An 18159-nucleotide genomic window follows, 5' to 3' on the forward strand; every position below is an offset into this window, starting at 1 on the left:
TGAGCTGTGTCACCTTGGCCCACAAATGGTGGCTTAGCATGAGAGAGTCTGGCCAAGGGGCAGGGAAGGCTCCTGTAACCCCTGAGCTCATACCTGAGGAGCAAACACTGTGGTTGGTCCTCATCTCCAGGTGAGCAGGTTTGGTGGCTGGAGCTCTGCTGGGCACATCCTGGGGGCCAGGCAAGTTGGTCCCTTGGGGACTGCACATCCTGGCCTGTACATCTGGGAGCTTCTCAACAGTTTGGGAATCCTGACTGAGGCTGGGTTTTCTCTGCAGTGGATTTGCTGACTATCAGGAATTCAGAAAGGTTCAAGATTAAAACTTCCCCTGCTAGGACAGTGAGATGAACCTTGAAGCCATTTGTGAACCCTGCACACAGTTTCAGCAGGGAGCAGCAGCCTGTCAGAACAGATGAGCAGTTACCAACTGGGTTGCTGGATCCTGCTGTGCCTTTTGTGCCCATATAGGGCATAGATATAGGATATCTGAAAGAGGAAAAGGTCCCTTCCACCCTGAGAGAGATGCCAGCCCTTCTCGCTGCTTGCTGGTGGGCAGTGTGAGGAGTAGTCATCTGATTTCCCCATATGGAATGATGACACCCCTGGTTCCAGGATCCTTGTTCCATCTTTGTCAGCCCATGTGTCATTGTCTCTTTTTTCTTTCTTAATGTGTCATTAAAATAAGCCTTCTCTGCAATAAGGGTGAGATCAGAAATAGTGTGAAGCCCGAGCAGTGCTGTGCATCCTGGCACTGCTCTGTAGTGCTGTTATTCCCCAGGCTTCACTCACCAGGTTTTGCACACTTCAGGGATTGCTGATCTGAATTGCCTTAAAAATCAAATTGGGTTTGGAGTCCTGGTTCTCTGGTGCTGCCTTGGTTTCCCACCCTGCCTCTCCCAACAGCCACATCAGGATCCTCTCTCAGAGCAGTGAGGCACTGGAACATGGAGAGTTTTCAGGCAAGTCTGGGGCACCTCACTGCCACTGGGTATGTACAGTCAGCTTTATTCCCTCTCTTTCTCTCTGTCTTGATAGCTATTGTATGGCTTTTTCACAGAAAGCCCCCTTTCTTAGCTAAAATTGTCCCTCAAGGGATAGCTGAGGCTGCTGTCCAACAGTGGGAGACAGGGATTGCGTGGCTGGGTTTAACCTCAGGACAGGCTCTCCTCTCCTCCAGGTTTTCTGGTTTCTGGAGAGTCACTCCGGATGTGAGGCCTGAGAAATTATGTTCTTTCCCAAATGTTTGTTTCCATTAGACTTTTGAATAGCTTTATGGGACATTTCATCCTGTCTGTAGTGGCCAAATTCTTGTCCTTGGAGACTTCCCCTGGCACTGCAGCTTCAGTGTGGAACTGTTTTCTTGTCACCTTTAAACATGTGGATTTGTGTTTGGCCTCCTCTTAAGAGGCAGGGAGAGCACCACTCAACTTCCTCTTGTCCATGTAAAACCTTTGAAATACAGAGCTGGTCTAACAATTTCCACAGAAGCCAGAAGCCTCCTCTTTCTCCTCTAAATAAGCATTAAAGCCTCAACCACTGCCAATGAGGTGACCCCTCAGAATGACTCTATTACGGTTTTTCTAGAATAACACAATGTTTTCCTGTGATTGCATTAATAGAGGAACAGTTGCATCATAATTTGTATTTATTTTTCAATAAATGCCTTGAACTTCCCTGTCCTGCTGCTTCCAGGGGAGATCTCAGCCCCAGAACTCAGGGAAGTTAGCAGGGAAGGAGAGAAGGGTGAGACCAGAGGCACCCAGAGGAGGACAGTATAAAACCCCATAAATGATCATCTCAAGAAAGCCCCTAATCAGTGTTTATGAACTTCCTCTGCTAACACACAGGTACTTGATTTTCCAGGATGAGAGCCCGTGTTTACTGTGAAGACTTTCTGTTCCCAAGGGTGCACAGAACTATGGCAGAGCTGTGGTGGATTTACTCTAAACCTGTCCCAGCAGACGGCAGAGAGCTATGGACCTTGTTTCTGCAGTGCTCCTGCATTACAGCAGTGATAGGAGGACTTTTTTACAACTGGATGTTTGCTTCCCTGGAGTACTCCTGGCACCTCTCCATTGCCATGGCCATTTCCTTCAGCCTGCTGCTTCTCTTGACTCTCTTTTTGGTGCATCCTGCCCGTTGTGTCTTCACCATGATCATGCCCACCTTAGGCACCAAGCAGGGCCGGAAGCTTCTCTTCTCCACCTGCATCATGATTGCAGTGGTGAACATAACACCCAACATCATAAGCAACATTAAAACCATACTGCAGGTCATTCAATGCATCTGCAAGAACTCCTCTGACAGCCTTCTGAACTCAACTGCCCTGCTACAGAAAGTTTCCTGGGAGTTTGGGGATGCAGTCCAAGAAGCCACTCATTCCATTTATAAGCCTATGAATGGACATTTTCGCTTTTCATTGTTGCAGAACAGCTCCTTGATTTACCAAAAAATGCACCTTGCTGGTGAGAAAATTAGCAGAGAGTTCTTGTCTGTTGAGGCACTGGTCAAAGACTCTGTACGAGTAGCCAACAGACTGGCTGCTGGATTCTTCATGCTCTATCTCTGCTTTGAGTCCACCTGGTATTTGAAAAATTATCTCACCAACATTCGCTTTGACAATTTTTACATCACCAAGAAGCTGGAACGTTTAGCCATAGACAGAAGAGCAGCTCATCTCCTGGTGGGCTCATCCAAAAAACTCATCCGACCAACAGGCTTGAAGCTGTCCAGGGAAGAAGTGGTGCTGTGCCTCGTGCAGGCCATGCTGGTCACCGTGGCCCTGATGCTGATGCTGGTGCTGGTGGCCATGGACCACTTTGCCTTCAGCGTGGCAGACACGGCGGTGAGAAAGGCAGCTCAGTTCTCTGCAGTGCCTGTCACTCTCAGCATCAAATACAAGGTGAGTCCTGGGGTGTCCTGCCCTGTGGGGGGAACCTGTGTCACTTCAGGGAGGGGGTGGTGGGGATTGCAGTCTTTGTACTCTTATTTACAAAATCCTGACTTCCGTCCCCAGCAGCCAGCGGGATGAGCAACAGGATTTGGGGAAGGAGGCAGTGGCACAACCTCAGCTGCTCCTCCCAGAGTGTCAAATAGCAGCCGACACTCTCCAGGTTACAGCCCCTTGGGAGCTTGGAAGGGGAGCACATAGTGCCTCATGATGCAAAGGCACTGCTAGACCAGGCAGTCAGGTGTCCCTGTGTCTCCAGGCCCCTTCCCTAAGCAAGGAGGAGGAATGGGAGTCCCCTGGACACTGTCCCCCCACTGCAGAGTGGGTGCAAGTCCGAAAGGCAGCAGGCAGCTGATGAACACTGAGAATGTCTCCTCATCCTATTGCATGGGCTGTTTCTTCAGTAGCAATCCCTGCCTGCTGGCTTTGCCCTTGCCCTCTGCAATCCTTTCCACAACCTCCCCAGTTTCTAAGTCAATATGCTTTGCTTGGTGTTTGAACTTTCCTCTTCTGCCACACAGCCTGCCTCCTTCCCCAGCCCAGGATCTTCACTGCAGATACCTGCTTATGATGGATTTACAGGGAAAGAGTCAGGGCTTAGAAAAAGCCTCTAATATTCAGATATTCAGCCACTACTACCATGGTCTGGATGGTGTCTTTCACCATAAATCTCATACATGTTATGATGTCTGTTCCAGTGGATGCAGATGACGGATAGGACAGAATCTCACCCCGCCCAGTGCTCAGTGCCTGCACATTGCACTGTTACTCAGCCTGAAGAGATCACATGTCTCTATAGGATATGAAACAATACGACACACACACACTGCTGTGAAAAAGGGGAAGTTTATTTTTTGACTCTAACATTTATAGATTTCTAAAAGTGACAGAGGATTGGAGGATGAAAGTGCCACCTCTCCAATGACACTGGACAAACTAACAGTCTATCAAATTTCTTTTCTTCTATAAAAAAATGTCAAACTATAAGTTATTTACAGAAAGCGTGTGAGAAAGTTTGTTACAAGAATGTAAACATCAGAAGGCTTGGAAAATCTTTAAAAATCAGGGTGACAATCACACCCTTCAGTGTCCTTCTCTTAGTGCTGTAACAGTGATTCCACACCCCCAGGCAGATGTTTCTGTAGTAACCAGTTGATTTTGGTTTCTTCATACCCCAAATGGTTTCTTCATACCAAACTGGATTTCCATTTTAACTCTCCTTTCTTCAGGCTGAAATAGGAATCATGCCCTTTCTATACAAACTTTTCTGGCGTTCTTCTGAGGCATTGCTGCTCAGTGACTTCAACAGGACCTACCACCACCACCTGATCTTCAGCTCTGCCCGCTGCAGGATCAGCCCCCCCGGGCCCCCCAACCCCTCTGTGCTGCTGGTTGTGGGGCTGCTCTTCTGCATCCTCTACGGCTCCGCGTTCCTGGAGCCCTTCGCGCGCCGCCTGTGCCGCGGCATCGCCGCCTCCTTCTTCCAGGGCTGCGAGGAGAAGAGAGTGCTCCACCTCTTCAGGAAACTGGCCAGGAGGCACAGCAGGGAGCAAAACTCTGCCAAGGGTGCCTTGGATGGTCAGGGGGATGGCTGGATGGCTGATACCACGGCACAGGCTTCTGCCACGGGATCGCGCATTTAGTTTTCCAGAGTTCAGGAAGGGTTTAGGGCTTGGGAAAAAATACTAAAAAAAAAACCCCAACAAACCCTGAAAAAAATCCCAACCCTAAATAAAAAAGAAAAAAAAAAGTTGAAATGTCACATTTTTGCATTAATTGGAGAAAAATGGGCTACATTTCCATTTTAATGTCTATAAGAAGGTTTGGAATCAGCTGTTGCATATCTGCAGCACTAGGCAAGGCTAACTGAGAAATAGATGGGAGTTGGAGTCAGGGAGGAGCTAATTTACCTTCTCCACCACATCTGTGCTGGAAGAAGTACATACTTCCTTACTTTCTTAACTTATACCTTCAGGCAACAAAAAGGGAAAGTCATTTGACTTGATACATTTAATTTTCAATGAGTTTTTCTTTCAGGTTTTGTGCACAGAAGCCTGGGTAGACCAGATAAATTTCGTAATTTATTCACCTAAAAAGTGTCATTTCAACCTGCTGAAGTAAATTCAAGATCAATATGACCATAAGAGGCTCATCCTGGGCATGGGTGGTGGAAATCAGCTCATGAGGGCTTTACAAAATCTCTTCAAAATGGCTGTTCAAAATAAAATATAAATAAAACAACTGCAGGACCTCAGAAGAGAATGAGAACAGTCAATAAAGGTCAATTTGGATATCGATATCTTTTCCCAAGTAAGAAGTGATAGGATAAGAGGAAACAGCCTCAAATTGTGCCAGGAGAGGTTTAGATTTTATATTAGGAAAAAAATTCTTCAAGGTTTACCAAGTATTGGCACAGGCTGCCCAGGGCAGTGGTAGGGTCACCATCCCTGGAGGGATTTAAATGACACAAAGATGTGGAACTGGGGACATGTTTTAATGGTCCCCTTGGCAGTGGGTTAATGGTTGGATTTCATGGTTTTAAATGCTGGGTTGTTTCAAGCTCAGAAAATATGTTATTGTATCTGAATTAATAAACGCATCACTTGGGCAGCATCTGAAATGTGTTATTTTTGCTAGAGAGGCAGATTGGACCCCTCTGTAGGAGCCAGAGGAGAGGGAGATAAATCCCTGCCAGGTTAAAAACTGAGCAACTTCACAGCTTCATTTCTTCGAAGCCTATCTATTATTTTCCTCCCTTCTTCCATTAAAGCCTTCATTAAGGTAATTATTTGACATAATGCACCTCAATGAGATTAAATGACAGAAATGAAGTGGTAGCTGCTGCCAGATGCACTGAATTTTCTCATCTTCTGAGGTACTTGAAACAAGTACGTTTGGATTATATTTTTTAAGCATCTATCTTACAAAACCCTGGTGAATTCTTCTCCCCAGGGTTTTTAATGCCCTGTTGTTCTGATGATTAATCCAAGCATCTTTGTGCCTCTACAGCAACTGGGGGGCTTTGTCATAGTGTTTCTGTAGAAAATGCCCTGTGCTCTATGGTTTGGGTGAAAGCAAAAAGATTTCCACTGAATAGCTGAAATTATCTGGAGCTGAGGGTTCAAACAGCTGGGAGGAGAGAAGCCTTCAGACAGCAAACCATCCCAGCAGCATGCTGTCTTCCAACAAGAGCAACTTGAAAAGGAGTTTTTCCTCAGGAAGACTTATCTTTTTGACATCAGCCATGTTGTCCCTGGTGCTGAATTGGGCTGTATTTAATGTTTTCCCCAGACAGGGGAACTGGCAGGAGGCAGAGCTGCTGGAAATTGCTCTGCTCTCCTGAGAGGCATTGTTCCTCAGCCAGATAAAGGTGTGACAAAACAGAAAACATTGCCATTATAAAGCTCTATTGCCCACTGGAGGGGTGAGCTGCCTTGCCAAGGTTTGCTTGATGGTGCAAGAGAGAAATGCTGAGCAGATTAACCAGCAGGAAATGTTAATTTATTCACATATTTTTTATTAAGTAGAACCAATGTACAAGGCTGGTTATTTGCTGAGGGATTTTCATCCCTCAGAGCCCCTCCACACTCACACCCTCACTCCTGCTCATCAGGGCTCTCATTGCCTTTGTTTTCAAGCCCCTGAAGCCCCTGATTCCCTTGGAATTTTGTTGTGTATTTTAGTGAAGGGATGGAGGTGAACTGACTCCATTTCCTCAGCCTCAGGTATATTAGGTATAATACATGCTAATATAGTCCTTTTTATGGCTGGCTGAAAGGTAAGAATGAATGGCCTTAATATACTGAGGTGCAAGTGTAAATAATCCAGCTCAGACAGTCTCTAGGAAAGATCTCATTCATAGCCACAAATCTGCATCTATCACAGCAGACAGGCAAGCAAGCAAAAACCTTTCTCCAGAAGTATTTTCTGATTTTTAACCAAACTCCATCTTTATTTTGTTTATCCTATCTATATTATTTGCACTGTAATAGCAATAGAGAAAAGACACGACACTTCCATGCACCAAATTTTAGAAAAGGAAACATTACTGAACATTAATAAAAGCAAAAAGCTACTTCATCAGGTGTGCAGAGTTTGCTGTACCCAGTGCTTGTTGTTACAGAGTTATGGTGTTGACATTCAGATGTCACAGAATATGAAATAACTCATAATTACAGTCTAATTGTTCTGCCAGAGTTTTTATTACTTCATAATATCACATGAAGAGCTTTTATCTCCCCTCAGCATTATTGTGGCTGTTATCCCCCCAGGATGCCCCCCAGCATTCATCCACCCAGATGACTGTTCTGGGAGCTGCCAATCTCTGTCCTGACTGCAGGCACATCCTCCCCTGCCTGCTGGGATGAGCACTGGGATGGGAGATTGAGGTGGGATGTGTCACAGACAGTGCCCCAAAAGCACATCAGAAGATGTGTCATTTTCCACAGCACACCTCCAAGCCTTGCTGGTTCTGGCAAAGGCTCAGCTCTGGCTGCCCAAACCACAGTTTCCTCTTACAGACATCAAGGCTCCAGAAAGAGTGGAGCTCCCAGTGCTTCCATTTCTTTGTGCTGCCCTGAAAGCCAACACTTCCACCTGCTTCTCTCTTTTTGCTTATCCAGGCAGATTTCCTGGAGGATTGAGCACACTGGAGCAGGTGGCAGAGTTTATTGGTGACAGCAAGAGTTGTGAACCCTGCCCTGATGCTGTGGCTGATGCCCAGGTCCTGCAGGGCCATGGGGTGTGCAGGTGATGCCATCCATGGGCTCAGTGGGAGGGGAAGGGACACTTTGGGCCCATTCTCCCATGGCACCTCCAGGCTCCCACAGCCAGCCCAGAGCAGCACTGCTGGTGACACAGGGTGGGGAATCCCCTGGGATGACAGTGTTTGTTTTCACAGGCTGTGTAAAATACACAAATACACTCAAACCTGCACAGAGCATCCTTTCCCATTCTGGTATTCTCTGCAGAGCTGGATAAATGCCCAGTGGTTTGGTTCATTGACTTATCAAATCAGTCCAATGCATGTTGCTGCAATTTGTTTTGTTTTGTTCTGGTTTTTTTCATTTTTTTACTATTCAGGCTGCTCAGCCCTTCCAGGAGCCACCTGGAGCAGAGTTTGAAGGATGCGCTTATTAAAATGTTAGTAGGGACATACTCAGAAATGAGAGGCTTGTGAATGGCTGGTCCTGGCCAAGCCCCTCATTTGCAATATCTATTCTCATCAGTTTGATAACTCTGGGGCAGTGAGAGGCTTTTTCCTTGAGGTCTCAGGCTGCAAACACAGCAAGGAAGCAGGGGAAGGGTGAAGGGATAATTTTCCTGTTTGTGAAATGGCCTCACTTGACTTTCTTTAAAAGCTCAAATTACAGTTATTAGCTGAAGAAAAATCACCAGTTCCTTTGTGTCCTGAAGGCATTTGCAAGACACAGTGCATCACAGATTGAATAGCAACAGATCTTTAAAAGAGATTATTCAAACCAGAGAGGAAGGTACCCAGAAGCCAGGAGGAAACTCTGCCATTGAAACAGGGAAACATCCTGCGATGGTCCACAGAGCTGCCTGTGCTCCCTGAACCTGGAATTAACAAACCTGTCGTCATATGAGCATGGGGAAGCATCCTTTCCCTGGGACAGCTCTTCCCCAGGCTCCATGTTACAATGAGAGGTTGGAGCTCCTGGCACCACCAGGTCCATCAGGCACCCACTGCCCCCCAGGAGATGCTGCCTGAGCTGGGACCTGAGAGAAAAGCCTGAGGATATTCTCATCTTCAAGCCTGGAATGGTTTCACCCACAGAAATCCACACCACTGCCTCCCTCTTAATTGTTTTCCATTTCTTCAGTCTTCAGCATTTTCCATAAAGCTGCTCCCTTCCACATTGCTGGCACAGATGTGATGCCACCAGGTCTGTGAGCTGCTCCCTCTAGGGCTGTTCACAGAAACCAGTAGAAAACCATCAGGGTTTTGGTTTGTGGTTTTGGGGGTTTTTTTTCACATTTTTGTGTTCATGAAGTACAAACCCAGAACAATTTTGCATCTGTTTAATTCCTTGTCAGCTGCCTTTTCTGCTTGATCTCTGAGGGCAATAACCCAGAAAGCCCCAGAGCAATTTACTTCTTGGCTGTGACTTTGAAACAGTGAAGGTGATTTTGACAGAACTTCTCTCTCCTTTGTCCTTCTAACTGAACAATCCCTTCTGTCAGACTGGCTCATTCCCCATCTCCATTGGCACTTGTCAGTCCTCAGGCTGCTCAGCAGAGCCTCCAGCACCTTCCTGCCTGCTCCCTGCTGAGCTGCAGGACTGCAGAAGTGGGAATCACTTCCCCACCATCACTCACAACTCAAAATTTGGCCATTGCCTAAACCCTGTCACCAGTGTCTCAAAACCACTTGTGGCTTCTGTAATTGCACTTCTCCACATTCCCTGGCACCACATGGACACTGCCACCTCTGTGCCCCAGCTCTAGCAGCAGAAGTTTTATGGGTTTAATATTTGTAGCAATGAAGCCCGAGGAACAGAAAGAAGTTTTTCACAGATTTAGGTAGGAGGATCACTTTCTTTTAGCTTTGTTTATTTAATATATGAAACCTCAGAGTTCTTTTCTGTTCATAGGACTAAGGGAGCTGCCCAGTGAGGCTGTGTGAGAGGCATGAGCTGCAAGGAGACTTCATGGACATCCTGAATGCAGTGCTGAAGTGCCTGAGCACCCAGCCTGGGCACAGTGCTGCTCACCTGGCCATGGAACTGTACACATCCCCCTTTCCAAAAACAGCCCTGCCAGCACCCAGGGACATGGCCATTCCCATTTGGGGACCTCAGGAAAATGAAGATTTCTCTTTGCTGATGTTTCAGAGAGTGGGTGGTGGCAGGTATTCATAGATGGCAGTGCCAGGTGATGCCAGCAGAGAAGGAAATGCTGATGTGCACTAAAAGAACAAAACCATGGGATTTTAGTTTAAAAAAAATCAATGTCTTTGGCCATCAAAACATTTACATTTAAGTCAAGCTGGATGAAAATACTTTTGTAAGTGTCAAGCTGGGTAGCCTCTAAAATACATGCCTCAGTCACATGCTGAACATCACAGTTACTGAAGGAGCCTGTAAAGGGAATATTAACCAGTCATCACAGCAAACCTCACAATTTTGACACAGAATCCCCCAGTGAGTGCACTGGGCAGAAACACATTCCCCCCAGCTCAGCCCCAGCCTGGGGATGGACACGAGCAGCTCAGGGACAGGCAGGAGGAGCTGCTGCAGTGGGGTGCTTTAGTGCTGTTGTTATCTGCACTAATAACTGCTGGATTGTCTGTGCCACAGAGCAAAGCAGCCAGGGAAATAATTACCTGCAATTATCCTGCACAGTGTTCCAGGTTTGAACCAAAACAAAGCTTTTTCCAGTACTTGTAAGAGTCTGTCTTGATTTTGTTTCCTGATCCCACAAAGCCAATTCCTGGCATGGGTTTGAGGAAGCAAATGAACCCCAACCCCCCTCTTGGGATATTTGAGCCAGATTTGTCCCTTCTCCTCTTCCACACACAGCTCTAGGACACAGTCCACATCCTGAGGATGTGCAGCATTACTGTGAGACAGCAGCAGTGGGATGAAGTGCTGCAATTGTGTCTGGTTTTGGGTCACTCCAGAGCACCAAAACAGACAACCCCTTGGATTATGTGAGCAAACAGATGTGCCCACACTGCCAGACCTTCCCACAGAAGGGCAGTGAGGGACAGGAGCTGCCATCCCCCAAACCTGGGGCCATAGAGGGTGTGAGGCTGCTGGGACACAGAGGACCTGGTACAGGCTGCTAGTGGAGCCCTAAGGAAACCAAATGGAAAGAGAAGAAGACAATAATTGTCCTTTAAAATTGACCCATAGGTGAATGAAATATCATGGGAAATAGTAAAAACCTACATGGATTGTTGTCTGCCAAAGAGTAGCATAAAGTTTCCCAAAGCAAAGGGGAAAATACTATTTGCCACAGCAAGTGAAAGCCTGGGGACAGAGTGCTGCTCCTTGGGCTGAGGCAAAAGGCTTTTCATCCACCCAGATTTGCACAGCTCATGTTTAAAAATTTGCCTGTGAAATGCTGGACTTGAATCCCTCAGCATGAGAATGATCCTTCACACTTTGGATATGCACCTCAGTGTCTGGGATTAACAGCACATTTCTGCCTTTAATTGAAATCTAATTAATAAAAAGAGAATTCTCCCCTCGTTCTCTCCTCCACTCCACAGGTTAGGGTGCCCTTAGCACAATTGCTCTTTCAATTTGAAAATGCATTTTCTGACAGATTGTAGAGATGACAGGAGCAAGCATGGAGCTGGTAGCAAATTGTGTCTCCTGCTGACCATCATGGAGACACTGCATCTCCCAGCCTGGCCACCAGGGAGATACCAGATACCCCAGGCTCATTGCTGGAAAGATTTGGAATCTCCCAGTCCAGGACTGGTTAAGCCTTCTCCCTCAGAAGTGACACTGTGCTTGTTTGGTGATGTTTGCAGGGCTCCCAGGATGAGGGAAGAGATGAGACTCTTGACTCCATGTTTCAGAAGACTGATTTATTATTTTATGATATATATTCTAAGAAAATTATATATTATAACTATACTAAAAGAATTGAAGAAAGGATTTCATCAGAAGGCTAGCAAGGAATAGAATGGAATGATAATAAAATCTTGTGACTGAGCAGAGAGTCTGAGACAGCTGGACTGTGATTGGCCATCAATTAAAAACAACAACATGAGACCAATCAAAGATGCACCTGTTGCAAAGATGCGCCAAGATAATTCTTGTTTACATTTCGTTTCTGAGGCCTCTCAGCTTCTCAGGAGAAAAATCTTGGCAAAGGGAGTTTTCAGAAAATATCATGGCGACATGAGACAGGGATGGCTACAGGAAGGACAGCATGAGGAGGTCACTACCCCGTGTTCAGGGCTGCCATTCCTCTGCCCCAGCCCCAGGTAAACGGGAAAGGCTGTGGATCTCAACGGCATCTCTGCTCCCATCCTCCTGAGGATGAGAAATAAAGGATTCCTCACCCTCAGCTCCACTTGCCCTGGGGTGCCACAGACACATTTTCTGAAAAAGCCTTTCCTTAGGATTTTTCCTCGTGAGAAGCTGAGAGGCTTCAAGAACAAAATATAAACAATGATTATCTGCTGCTGTGGAATGCAACAGGTGAATCTGTGATTGGTCTCATGTGGTTGTTTCTAATTAATGGCCAATCACAGTCCAGCTGGCTCAGACTCTCTGTCCGAGACACAAGCCTTTGTTATCATTCTTTCTTTTCCTATTCTTAGCTAGCTTTCTGATGAAATCCTTTCTTCTATTCTTTTAGTACAGTTTTAATGTAATATATATCATAAAATAATAAATCAGCCTTCTGGAACATGGAGTCAACATTCTCGTCTCTCCCCTCGTCCTGGGACCCCTGCGAACACCGTCACACTGGGGGACAGCGAAGCCTCGGCTGGGGACAAAGGCACCCACCGTCCGGGGTCCCACTCACTGCTGGGCTGCTTTCAGCCTCTGCGCCTTCCCACGCTGGGATCTCTCACCTGAACCCTCCTCCTCCTCCTCCTCCCGCTCCCGCTCCGGGCGCGCTGGGACCCGGCGGGCTGAGCCGGGGGATGCCGGCGGGAGGCGATGCGGGGTCCCGGGCACCGAGATAGCCCTGGGGGGCTGCGGGCTGTCCTGGGGGAGGGCTGCTGCTTCCCGGGGGTCCCGGCGGCTAAGGGGAGCGCTGGAGAGCCCCGGGAGCCTGGGGGATCCCGACAGTCCCGGCTGGAGGGTCCCGGGGAGCCGCTCCCTGCCCCTCCGGGAGGAGAGTTTGCAGGGGGATACAAGGAGCAGCGAGGCTGCAAGACCTGGGGTGAATCGTGGGGAAAAAAAAGGGGAGGGAGGAGCCGGGGTGGGCGGGAAGGCGGGGAGGGGGCTCGGGGCAGCCCCGGCTCCCCGCTGCCGCCGCAGGGTGCGCGGGGCTCCGCCGGTGGCTGCGGGCGCGATGGAGAACGGCTCGGCCAGCGGCAACCAGAGCCTGGGCAGGATGCCCCGGCAGCCCCTGGAGCTGCAAGTGGTCACCATCCTGCTGGTGCTGCTCATCTGCGGCGTGGGCATCGCGGGCAACGCCATGGTGGTGCTGGTGGTGCTGCGCACCAAGCACATGGTGACCCCCACCAACTGCTACCTGGTGAGCCTGGCCGTGGCCGACCTCATCGTGCTGCTGGCGGCCGGGCTGCCCAACATCTCCGAAGTGGTGGCTTCTTGGGTGTACGGCTACGCCGGCTGCCTCTGCATCACCTACTTGCAGTACCTGGGCATCAACATCTCCGCCTGGTCCATCGCCGCCTTCACGGTGGAGCGGTACATCGCCATCTGCCACGCCATCAAGGCACAGCTCCTGTGCACCGTGTCCCGCGCCCGGCGCATCATCGCCTCGCTGTGGCTCTTCACCTCCCTCTATTGCCTCATGTGGTTCTTCCTGGTGGACACCACCCAGGTCACCTTCTCGGACGGGGCGCAGGTCATCTGTGGCTACCGGGTCTCCAGAAGCCTTTACACGCCCATTTACTTCTTGGATTTTGCCGTCTTCTATGTCATCCCGCTGGGGCTGGCGACTGTCCTCTACGGCCTCATTGCCCGCATCCTGTTCGTGAGCCCGCTGCCCGGCACCCCGCAGCAGCAGCAGCATTGCTTCCTGGGCTCCGTGCACCAGGGCAGCTCCCTCCGGCTCTCCTGCCGGGGCACCAGGGGCGCCCTGAGCTCCCGCAGGCAGGTAGGGGCTCCCGCTGGCTAGGCGGGCCGGGCTCAGGGCTTTGAGGGGCGTTCTGGCCGGGAGAGAGGTGCCACAGTGCTTTGTTTGCCTTGGTGGAGGGAATGGGGAGGGTTGGTTTGCTGCAAAGGAGCTCCTCAAGCCCAGCTGGGGTCTGGCAGTACAGATGGGCTGCCCCTGCTTTGGTTGGGCTTGGTAAAGCAGGACAGGGCTTCAGCCAAGCAGAGGCAGGAGCGCAGGCACTTCTGCTGGCTAATTAATTATTGATTGCCTCCCCGAGGAAGAGAGGGCTGGGTCACCTCTCAGACAGTGTCCTGTGCATGTGAACTCAGATTTAAAGGAGCAAAGAGAAGGGAGAACTGTCTTCCCTTGGAGCCCAGCTCTGGCTGCAGCCAGCTAGGTGAGTCACCTCGGTGTCACAGTGGTGACATTGTCACAGTGTTTGCATTTTGGTGATTCCTGTGTCTCTCACCTGCCTCCTTCTCCCCATGCCCTTCTCCTCCCACCTCCTTCTGTCCTCACTGCTCTGTTCACATGGACAATCTCAGCCTCGTGTCCCATCCCTTTGGACAGGTCAGACATGGGACAGTCCCATTCTGAATAGCTAGGGCCCATTCAGCTTTCCTTTTAAAGGAAAGGGTTGAATCTGGGAGTTTGGCTTGAGCCCTTGAAATCACTAGTTCTGTTGTGATTTGCAGATAGCCCAAAGTAGACTTCAGCTTGTCCTGTTTCCAGCTCAGTAACTTGTTTCCTGCCTTGTCCAGGAACCTCCATTCCCCAGGAGAGATGAGTCAGGGTCACAGAGGGGAGGCAAACAGCTCAGAGAATGATTGTTCCTTCATGAAAATCTAAGTCTTTCCAGTCCAGATTTTCCTTCCTTTTTTTCTGAAACGTTTAAAGCAAGTGCTGACTTCTTCAAAAGCATTTGCCTGCTCTCCCATGACCACTGGCTGCTGCAGGAGCCTCGGGCAGGGTGTTTGGCAGTGAGGGCTCTTGACTGGTTGATGGATTTCTCCTTCCAGAGCAGCTGCTGGAGGGGCTGTGCTGTCCCCCCTGCAGTGCTGTGCCATGGAGGGGCACAGTGTGATCCAGCACCATTAGGACAAGTGGCTGCTGAGGCATTCCAGCTCCTGGAAACATCTTGTGCTGTCTTCACTGTTACACCAGGAGTTTACTGGAGATTGTCATTACCTCCCAAAATATCCTAGCATGCAAAGACTTCCCCTGAATGGCCTGACAGGAATAAAGATGGCACTAAGTTTTTAAACTGTAAAGCAGTTTTCCAGGGCTTCCAGTTGGTGTGTGTGTGTAGCTCTGGAGGTGCCTCTGAACAGAGGACAGGCACTCACATCAGCGTTCCTGCTCTGGCCTCTCTTTACAGGGGAACTGGCTCTTCCAGGCCCCATGCCCAGAGTTCCCTGGGGAAGGTCCTAAAGGTGCTCTCTCAGAGGTGCCCGTTTTATCCCCTGCCTGGATGGCTGAGGGAGATTTTCTGTGGCTGTGCTCCTACACAGCCCCAAAACTGCACTGCTTTTGGGGTATGAAAATGCTGCTGCTCTCTCACTGGCGCTTCAAAAGCGCCTAAATCCTGAGCAGGACAACACAAAGTGTGAGCTTTGCTGTATTCATCACTTCAACGAACACCTCGAAGTCCGTACTTCTCCTCCCGGAGAGGGACCACTAGAGGGAGTGGGATTCCTAAAAAAAGGATGTTCAACTCAGAATGATGGAGCAGGAGCAAGGAGAGAGGATACTGGCTGGGGAGAAGCATCTGTGGCTCCCTGGACAGGGGCAGAGGCTGGACACAGCTTTGTGAGACACCACTTGTACATTCTGCCGTATGTTTCCCAAAAGGCAAAACACTGTGGCAGCAAACAAGCTTTAGTCTTAGCAACAGCCCCAGCACTCACTGTATCACTCTGAGATCTTATTTTTGGAAGTGTCCTCACATTTCCATTTATCCACACACAGCAAACCCTTCTATTTCAGCCACAGCTTGGTAACAGTTCCTCTCTTCTAGGAGAAGTTTTGTTGTCACAAACAATGACTCCCAGTTTCTACTCACGGCATAACAGAAAGGCATAGTTTCTTTTGATGAAGTAAAAAAGCACTCCAAAAAAAGCTTAGAGACTCTAAATCTGATCCCAGTGCTTGTGTCCGTACTAAGAACTGGATTATTGCACAACTTCCCTTCTGACGTTTGAAACACCACTGCCTAGATATGCATGTGGCATCAGTGTTTAGTCATATTTTCTTCTTTGAGGATGTGTGTATTTTGTAAGTAATTTGAGGAAGATTGTCATTTAGCAGATTGTCACAGAAACAGCTGTTGAAATCAGTAGGATGACTGGTGTTTCCGTGCAAAACCCCAATTTTCTAAACAAGCTTATGCTGAGCTGAGGGCAGTTATTGCTCACTTCTGAGTTCTCTGTTTCTTTTTGTTCCCCATATGATTATGTAGTACTCCCCTAGTGTGCTGAAAATTAAAGTAACCCATGGGAAGTAGCTAACTAAGCCCTATATCAGCACAAGTAATATAAGATTCCTAACAGTCTCCTCTGCTTCCAGGGTTGCTCTGTACCAGGATCCTATTCCCTGGAGCAATATAGGTGGTGTAGGAAACCAGGAAACCCTAGGGGTGGAGATGAAGTGTATCCCATGGCACCTCTAAAACCAAGGTCCCCACCTTTAGACAAGTATTTTCTCCATTCATTTACTGTTATGTACAATTTTCAAATTTGCTTTCTGGTACAGACATTCCTATGCTTATCCCAGCCTGTTTCCAGGACGGTGAATACTTTTTTCTAAAGAGATTTAGAGGCTCTTCAATAGTAGATAAAAACCTGTCATTCTGGTTTTATTTATGCAAGATTATTAACTGATTAAAATGGAGAGAAAAAAGTGAGAAATAGCCCCATGGCTTGGGTGTTTCTTTTAAATGCTTAGAGAGAGAAACTGGCTTTCTGCACCCGTGCTCCAGGTGGGAAACTTCTGCTGGAGGGAAACTTCTGCTGGAGATTTAGCCCCATCTGGCTGTTTCTCTTTTTGCATGTCCCCCTCCAAGGTGACCAAGATGCTGGCAGTGGTGGTGGCCCTCTTTGCCGTGCTGTGGCTGCCCTACCGCATGCTGGTGGTGGTGAACTCCTTCGTGGACCCTCCGTACCTCAACACCTGGTTCCTCCTCTTCTGCCGCCTGTGCATCTACCTGAACAGTGCCATCAACCCCATCATCTACAACCTCATGTCACAGAAGTTCAGGGCTGCCTTTAGGAAGTTGTACAAGTGCCAGGAGAAGAGTGCAGAGCACCCTGCCCCGTGCACCACCCCGGTGTACTACAGTGCTGTGAAGGATTGTTCTCATGACAGCTCCGAGCACAACCTCACCGAGCACGAGGATCTGAGCAGGCTCCCTGCACCTGCAAAGAAGAATAAACAAATCCTGTGAGCCTGAAACAATGCAGGCAGCGGGAGCTGTGTGGCTGTGCACACTGTGCTGGGAGAGTGCCAAGACGAATTGCTTTGGCATTGCAGCAAGCTTCATTCAATACTTCTTCAGGGCATTTAACAAAACATATTGTTGTAAGCAAATTAATTTGCTTTTCCTTAGTGCTGATTTATTCTTGTTTGGTGAAATGTTAGGCATGTGTCAATATTTAGCATCTCTAAAGCATCTGTTGTTAAATATAGCAGTGCCACCCTATTTTGTGTTAGGTGTAAGTGCTGAGCTGGGCCAAAGCACTGAAAGGAATCCCAGGAACAGAAGGGCATTCAAGGAAAAAATACACCTCTTTTTAGAGTGAGTCTCTCTACCCAAACTGACATGCCTGTAACACCAACATCCCATGGAAGCTGCTCCTCTGGAGTCCTTCTGAAATCAATGGGAACAATTAGGCACTTTCATGTGTCTCCTCTCATCTCAACGCTCTCCTGTGAGGAGTACACATCCCAACAGAGGAGATAAATGCCTCCAAGGTATGAGGCCATTGGCTGTAAAGGGACTCTCATGGGGAGACTCCTGCATTAGGAATAACCAAAGTTGGGTGTCATGAGCCTCCTGTCATGTTTCTGGAAACACTGCAGTGCTGGTAGCACAGAAACCCATCCAGACCAGATGGATTTGCTACAATGAACAAATAATGAACAAACTAATAATGAGCGTTCCCTAATGTAACAGAAGTACTTCCAACGTTGTGGTCTGAGTTTCTTTTGGATAATTTAACTTTCCTGTCCAAATTCCTCTGATTGTTTCAACTGGAAACTGTACTCTTGTCCTGTAAGCCCCAGTGTGATGTAGTCATTGCCATAGTGTTCTCTCTGCCTCAGCTACAGGTGCATTTCAGAGGCAGGTGAAGAAATTCTCTTATTTCCTGGCAAGAACTTGTGAAGTCCATTAAGTGTTTTGTGATTAGTGGCACAAGTATTTGTTGCTGTTGTCA

General features: G+C 48.3%; 2 protein-coding genes across 2 annotated transcripts; both read left to right on the top strand.

Annotated features, from left to right (window-relative positions):
• The first annotated feature begins 944 nt into the window (after positions 1–944).
• On the top strand, positions 945–4593 carry OCSTAMP (osteoclast stimulatory transmembrane protein). Its single transcript, XM_030963577.1, has 3 exons — positions 945–988; positions 1864–2902; positions 4180–4593. The coding sequence occupies exons 1-3, from the start codon at positions 945–947 to the stop codon at positions 4591–4593; spliced, it is 1497 nt and encodes a 498-aa protein (XP_030819437.1).
• An 8362-nt stretch (positions 4594–12955) lies between these two features.
• LOC115912168 (thyrotropin-releasing hormone receptor-like) lies at positions 12956–17168 on the top strand. The gene is made up of 2 exons (XM_030963578.1): positions 12956–13726; positions 16788–17168. Exons 1-2 carry the CDS (start codon positions 12956–12958, stop codon positions 17166–17168), a joined length of 1152 nt encoding a protein of 383 aa, XP_030819438.1.
• Positions 17169–18159: the final 991 nt, after the last annotated feature.

The sequence above is a fragment of the Camarhynchus parvulus genome, chromosome 20 (genome assembly GCF_901933205.1).
Source record: "Camarhynchus parvulus chromosome 20, STF_HiC, whole genome shotgun sequence".
Classification (NCBI taxonomy): domain Eukaryota; kingdom Metazoa; phylum Chordata; class Aves; order Passeriformes; family Thraupidae; genus Camarhynchus; species Camarhynchus parvulus.